The sequence below is a fragment of the Choloepus didactylus genome, chromosome Y, assembly GCF_015220235.1.
Source record: "Choloepus didactylus isolate mChoDid1 chromosome Y, mChoDid1.pri, whole genome shotgun sequence".
Classification (NCBI taxonomy): domain Eukaryota; kingdom Metazoa; phylum Chordata; class Mammalia; order Pilosa; family Megalonychidae; genus Choloepus; species Choloepus didactylus.
The window spans coordinates 36700447-36707835 of record NC_051335.1 but is presented as its reverse complement, the minus strand read 5'-3'; the positions used below and the strand labels follow the sequence as shown (position 1 = coordinate 36707835).

General features: G+C 60.1%; 1 protein-coding gene across 1 annotated transcript; it reads left to right on the top strand.

Annotated features, from left to right (window-relative positions):
- Positions 1-2326: 2326 nt before the first annotated feature.
- On the top strand, positions 2327-3709 carry LOC119524096 (N-alpha-acetyltransferase 10-like). Its single transcript, XM_037822751.1, has 3 exons — positions 2327-2458; positions 2677-2826; positions 3482-3709. The coding sequence occupies exons 1-3, from the start codon at positions 2327-2329 to the stop codon at positions 3707-3709; spliced, it is 510 nt and encodes a 169-aa protein (XP_037678679.1).
- The last annotated feature ends 3680 nt before the right edge of the window (positions 3710-7389 follow it).

Sequence of the window (7389 nt, the reverse complement as noted above, 5' to 3'; positions counted from 1 at the left end):
TGTCCTGGGAAATAGAGGAGACCACCAATCTATTGTAAACAGAGGAACTCCAAAACAACTAACAAGCAAAATTCCCAGAGAAGACACATGTCCAGAAAGACAGGGAAAATAGTGCACACTGCATTCTCCTTGGGTGAACATCCTGATAGAAGGTCTTAGGTTCAAGAAAATTTGGGACTTATAACCAGCTGTGTGGGCAGCCAATTCAGCACCCGTCAGTCGGCCTAGTGGCACGGTCCCTGGGCCTTCAGTACATGTCGTGGTGACTGTTCCACAAGGTGGAGCATCGAGTGGCGCCTATGATTACTGCTTAAAAGGAATTTGTTTCTTGCTGCTGTTTCTTATATGTTTCTTATGTTGTTTCTTATATTTATACTGCCTCTTTTTCTCATTTGGGCTCTGTGGTGGTGGAATGCTCCCACACCTAGCTACATTAATGAGCCAACGGTGCGGTCACGTTTGCTGCTTCGTGGGGGGGGGGGGCAGCCGGTTGCTGAACCCTCGGCTCTCGGCGTTGCTCTGAGGGTACCGGCGGCGGGGGCTCTTTCCCGGAGGCGAGGGCGAGGCGGGGGACTGGGCCCTAGTCCCCGGCGGAGGCGTGCAAGGAGGGCGGCGAGAAGGAGCAGGCGGGACACGGTTCTTTGAGGGTGTGGAAAACCAAGAGAGAGAGAGAGAGAGCTTTATTAGGGGAGAGCACCAGCTTATATTGGGTGATTAGGGGGCGGGGTAGCTGTAGAGGTCAGAGGCTTGGATTGGTTCAGAGAGGGTGCAGAGGTTGATAGACAGGGGGCGGGAGTTGTTCCGGTAACTGAGCATGCTCACTAGAGGTGGGGGAGTTGCTCTGGCAACGAGGAGTGTCCGAGCAGGACAAGGGGGTGGGGAAAAGGCGGTTCCCTCCGGCAAGCCTCTCCCAACAGTGGTATTTTGGGTGAGGAAATGGGGCCTGCCTCCGGCCTCACTTTCCCAGGCCCGGGGGGCTGTGGAGGGCGCTGTCGCCCGTGCCCACCACCCTCCCCAGGGGCGGATCCGGTCCCCTGGCCCAGGCCCGCCAAGTTGAAGCACGTAATCAGTGTCCCGCACAACGGCTTACCTTGCATTAGCTTCAGTGTAAGTGAAAATGCCTGCTCCTTTCTTAGAAGACATTAGGTCACCCTCTCTGCTCACTCCCGCTGGCCACCTGTCAGCTAGGCAGAAATCCCCCTTCCCAAGCTTTGAACGAGTTAGCTAGAAGAAATAAAATAGCTTTAAAAGAGTTAGCTAGAAGAAGCAAAAAGGTAATGATTAACAGATTCAAAAACATGAACACAAAAAATAGTTATAGGTTGCTTGGTACTCAGTAATAGGAACTGCTATGCCTGTGCCCGAACAGTGTCTTGCTACGCTTCAGGGAGTCTGTCCCTGCTAGCCCATTGATCACTGTGTAAGAATAAATAATGTCTAAAATTTAGCCAAACTATTCTAGTATTGCATGCCTGAATGCTAATGCGTATGTTACAGAAAATTATAAAAATAAAGCTCTGATGCTCCGCTTGGTCGGAGATTCCATCTTTGTACCCAGACACAACAAGGTGTCTGTCTCGTGTTTTCACTGACTCCAGCTTCCCTATCAGGATGCTGACTGTTGCTGAGGGTTAGGCCAGCCCTCGGCAAGTAAGTAGATCTAGGTTTTTCTGAGGGGGCTGGGACTCTTCTCAGGTCTGGCCCCTCCAGGAAGGAGGGCAGGGCCGGCGGAGAGATCTGGCATCCGCTGAGCCGGGGAGGAGGACACTCGGTGATTGGTGACTGAAAAGCCAATGGGGAGATGGTGCCCGCCCATTGAAATCTGCTCACTGCATGCTGTGGTGACAGATTTGGCGCATGTCGCTGGGTGGAGGAACGATCCGATCCATTGGTCGATCCGATCCGTCAGTTGTGTGGCGCTGGCTGGGGCGAGGGGAAGGGAGATGAGGGAGTAGAGCAGGAGCAGGAGCTGAGGGGGACTGGAGGTGACCGCGCCCCTAGGCAGTCTGAGTGACACCTGAAGGCAGGGGAGGCAGGCCCCAGAAACCCAAAGATATCCAGGCAGGAAGGGTCACCAGTAAGAGCTACTTCCTAGCAAATAGGGCAGGCCTGCTCGGGGCAGGGGGTGTCTCTGTAGGCCCAGCCTGACAGCACAGTCTGGCAGGGAGTTGCCTGTCCCCAGTCCGTGGGCCAGAGCCCCTTGCCAGTGAGGCTGGGGCAGTTGCCTGTGGAGGCTTTAGTTTGCTGAGGTTGAAGAAGGGCTGTTGGGAAGGGTGGTGGCCCCTGGGATTGAGCATTCGAGGAGGGATCTGTGACCTGAGGAAGGATGCCACTGGTGGGAACCGGCAGCTCCCCAGCAGGGGCTTGGGGCAGGGGACCTGTGCAGCCTGGGGGTGGCTGCCATGGAGCAAAGGCCACAGCAGCCCCTACTCCTCCGGTTCCAATGGCTCACCAGGAAGTGAGCCCCAGACACTCGGTGCCAAGCTGGGACGTACAATGGCCACAGGAGCAAGGGGGTAGAAAGGCTCTGGGCCCTGCTTCCTGCTAGACTCTGCAGCAGAGGACAGAGGCAAGATCCTGCTGGAAACGAATTCCTTTGGGCTGGGCTTGCCATCTTCAAAAGGGTCCATCAAGGGGGAAAGAAATGAGCCGCCACCCCAGAGCATATGATGCTAGAAAGCAGAGAACTTGCCTCCAGATGTGGATCTGCCTTCTTGCCCTCCCCCCACCCCTGCCCCCAGGATCAGTGAAGTGGAACCCAAATACTACGAGGATGGGGAAGACGCTTATGCAATGAAGCAGGATCTCACCCAGATGGCGGATGAGGTGAGGGGCCCCAGGGGCGCAGAGAAAGGGAAGCAGCTCGGGGAGGGGTACAGGTGGCGGCTCATGGGAGCCCCAAGCCAGCTGATGCCACGCTACGGTGGTGGGGCACGCCCGACTTGGGGTGCCAGCCCTTGCCGTTTCCGAGGCTGTAAAGTGAGGCAGTGGGACTTGGCTGGGCCATCCAAGACGCTGTCCTCCGCGCAGGAAGCCTTTGTGTCTCCTGGGACGGGATGTGGAAGGCAGAGGGAGAGTGCTTTCTAGAGCAAGTGGGGCTGGATGCCCCTGGGTGGGCTGAGACCCAGGGCCAAGGGACAGCCACAGCTGGCCCCAAGGCTCCGGGGAAGGACAGAGCAGGGCTGAGACCGTTCCAGGTCCTGCCCGAGGCGCCTCAGGGGACAGTGCTAGGAAGGCTCGGGTGACGGGGCATGCTTGCTCTCCTTTTCCAGGTGAGGGGACCGAGGCCCCGGGCATGGCAGGGCCAGGAGTCGGCCTAGGTCCGGGGTTCCCTGAGCCTGCCCTGCTGCCTCTCATTTTGCCCCCTTCCCCCAGCCAGGGACAGGATCAGGCTCCCCTCACCTCTGGGCTTGGGAGGCCCATGGGGAGACTTAGGCCCCCATCTCTTTCCTCCTGCTTCTCCCTGGGCTTCTGGCGGCAGCTGAGGCGGCAGCTGGAGCTGAAGGAGAAGGGCAGGCATGTGGTGCTGGGTTCCATCGAGAACAAGGTGGAGACCAAAGGCACTTCACTTGCAAGTTCGGGGGAGGCCTGTCGGGAGGAGAAGGGCCTGGTGGCTGAGGACAGTGGTGGTGACAGCAAGGACCTCAGCGAGGTCAGCGAGAGCACCGACGTCAAGGACAGCTCAGAGGCCTCCGACTCGGCCTCCTAGAGCCTGCACAAGCTCTTCTCCCTAAGAGCTTCTCCCCAAATACTACGAGGATGGGGAAGACGCTTATGCAATGAAGCAGGATCTCACCTGCCCCATCCCCACCCCACTAGGTTTCACAATAAAGTTCACCCAGTGGCCTTGGGGAATCGGCGTGCATGCCTCGCTCTGGCCCCCGTGTGTCCGTGTGCTCCGTGAGCTTTCAAAAAAAACCTTGTTGCCCAGAGTGTCCTGCCAAGCCCAAGTAGCAGGGAACAGAAGAGCCGGTCAGGGCTTTGGAGGTTGGGGCTCCTGACGACTTCTGCTGCCACCGTTTTATGGACTTGGGCATCTTCAAGCCCTGGAGTTCTGGGAGAGCTCCCTGCAGTGGAGAGAGATGCTCCACCTTCTCGGCCCTGCTCGGCCATGGCCGGGCAGGACCAGGTCCCAACATCATTAAGGAGAGCCTTGCCACTCTTCCTGGCTGAATGTATTTTGAGGGACTGGCCTGGGTTAGCCAGCCCAGGGGGAGTTCTCCCTTATTTTCATCAGTGGCACTGCCCCGGGGTCCCACCTCCAGCCCTTTTCTCACTCTCACCCATGCAGACCTCCTGGGCCCCCGGATGCTTCTGTCCAATGGCTTATTGGGCTTACCTACAGATGTCCTCTCTGGCGAGTGGCCCAGCCAGCTACCCAGTTGCCCAGACCCCTTCAATTACCCATCCTCAATTCCCCTGCCCCCCATCCACACACACGGTCACCAGGTCCTGTACCCCACTGCTGCAGTACCTTTTGAATCTACTCCCTAACTTAAAACCTCACTTAAAAAAACAAAGACTTTTAGTACAATTTTAGATTTACAGAATAATTGAAGAGTACTTAGAATCCCGTACGCCCGTGCCTAGTTTCCCTCCTTCACATCTTGTATTCGAGTGGTGCGTTTATTACAATTGAACTAACGTTGATAATGACACATTGACACTGCAATCCGTGGTTACACTGAGGCTCGAGTTCCAATGGCTGTGTACAGTTTTGCAGTTTCATACAGACTAAAAGCCCTCGAGTTTTCACGGCCCCACCAGAACCCAAATATTTGGTCCTGCACCTTCTGATCCAGTCCTTCCCTGGGACTGAACCGCCATTCCTTGCTGCTCCTGGCCGCTGTATGGGGATCTGCCCGGCCCGCCCGTTTCGGCGGAGCCAAGCACTCGTTCTGAGCGATCACGACAGCTTATGCCTCCGCTGCTGCAGGTAATACGCTGCTTCCCGGCTGGGCTGAATAATTCGCCACGAGGCGAGAGCCGGGTCTTTATCTGGCTACTGCCCGGCACGTTATGAACCGGCGACGAAGAAAGCCAGGGCGGGGGAGCGGGCCGGGGGAGCGGGGCAGGGCCGAGACCGAAAGGCGCGCCTGCGCATGCCCGCGGCGCTCCAGTCCGCAGGCTCGGGCAAGGCTCCGTTCTGATTGGCTCAAGTCGCGGGCCTCTCGCCGCATTGGTCGGAAGCGGAGCCTTGCCCCGCCCGCCGTCCCTGGCGTCAGTCCCTTCCGGTTCGCAAGCCGCGGCGGCTTAGTTCCCAGGCTCTGATTGGCCCCTGGAGGGTGGCGCCCCGGGCGGGCTCCGCTCGGCGGGATGAGCATGCGCGCTGGCTGGCGCTGGGCTGTACTGCCTCGCGCTGCGCTAATTAGAGACGTCTGACGGCCGCACCCTCCTCCAGCCGGGCCGTCCGCCTGGCCTCCGTGCCCCGAGCCTGAGGCCGGCTGTGGGCGCGCGGCTTTCCCTCTGCCCGCGTGCAAATATGCCTCGCAGGGTGGTTGGGTTTCCTGGGGAGGGGAAGGGGAAGCCACAGACCCACCGGCCAGGGGCCCAGCAGTTCCCCGAGCTCCGCAGCGCGGCTGCCGGGAGAGGGCCCTCCTCGAGGCCAAAGAGCTGTGGCTGCCGCGCTGTGGGTGCGAAAGCAGGGGTCGCCCCCTCCGCGTGCGGCCGGGGGTGGGCTCTGGGGGCTGATCCCTGGAGCCCCCTTGTTCACCCTCCCTCCCCGTGGAAGGAGGAATCGGAGGAAAATAGGAGGGGATCTCATGGCACCTGTCCCTGGAACCCTTACTGCCTAAGTCACGCTCTCACAGGGACGGCTGGGACACCCTCGATGGAGCTCCCGCCTCCACTCTCGTGCACCCCGGTCCACCCTCCACACCAGCCCTGAACGCACCCCTCGAGACTGAGTGCGCGACCCTCTGCAGAGCTAAAAGGCTCCTGCAGATCCGGGCCCCAAGATCTTGGATTCTTGGAGCTCAGCACTGGAGCGAAGGATGGAGTGAGACACTGTGGGACCCAGTTTCACACCCGGCCTTGAAGGCCAAACCAGCGTCCTTTAAAAACCAGGCTGAGCGCTCAGGGTGTTAAAGCAGGGGCTGACTGGGGCCCCGAGTTAGGATTTCTGGAGTCAGAAGCGGCGTGAGGAGAGCATTTGGAAGCAGGGGGCTGCTTCCAGTTCTACGACTGTTTCCTGTATGCTGCAGCCCCGTCGCGGGCTGCTGGGTGGATGAGGGAGGTTTGAGGAACAGGTAGGGCTCTCGGAGGGAGGGGACAGGGGCAGGTGGATGTTGGGGTTAACTGATGAGGGGACTTGGCTGCAGGCAGTGATGGGGCACCCGAGTCTCCCTCCTGACACAGATGCAGGTTCGGGTGCGGTTGCCCCTGTCCTGCTGTGGGAAGGGGTGGGAGGCTCCTGCACTGGCCGGTGACACTTGGCACCTTGGAGTTGGGCCTTGGTACCAGGGTTGGAGGGGAAGGGGCCTTGAGGGAGTCTGCTTTCCAATTCTGGGCAAGGTCATTGCTCATTATCCAAAGGCAGGAAATGCTCGACTGTATCCCCTCCCTGCAGAGCTGCGGGTCCAGGTCACGTGTGCTACCCACATTTGCACAGGGCCTGGCTTGGACCTCCAAGCACCCCATTGCCTGCTGGCTTGCTGACCTGCTTAGGCCCCGGCCCCTCCGTCACTTTCTGTACCCCAAGGCTCTCCCTCCCTCCAAGCGGAAGACAGCTGTCTAGCCTGGCTTGTCACCCACCAGCTGCATCCTGCCTTCCCAATTTACTGGAGAAAAGCCACTGCCCGGCAGCCTCGAGTTGGTGGAGGGGGAAACCCCAGTGGCCCTGGATGAAGGAGGACCCAACACTGGTCCCCAGGCACCCGAAGCCCTTGCTCTGAGGGGGCTGGAGCAGGGCTGGGGTCCCCCCTCCCAGGCCCAAGCCAGGGCAGGTGCCATCTGCGTGATGGGGAGGGGGGAGGGAGTAAGGAGGCAGAAGAGCCACTTGCGGCGGCAGGAAGTGGTAACCACCTATGGAGAAATGAGGCTGGTTCCTCCCTTCGGGTCGAGGCCAGAAGGGGAACCTCGCAAGGACCCTGTCCCCTCCCCCACCGAAGGGGCCCGGAGGGACCAACGGGACCTGCTGCGGGCCTCTGGGGCCCACCTTCCTTCCCACCCACCCTGAGAGCCCCCAGCCCAGCTCGCCAGGGCTCCCCTCTCAGGTGCACTCAGGAAGGGAATGGCACGACGGGGGGGGGGGGGGGGACCCGCCACGGGCGTCCCGCCCCTCGGAGCCCCCGGGAGGCCCCCTCCGGCGAGCCAGGCGCCAGGCCCCGGCCACCCCGCCCAGGGGCACCACGCGGCGAGGGGGGAGGCCGGGGGGTGGGGCAGGCTCCC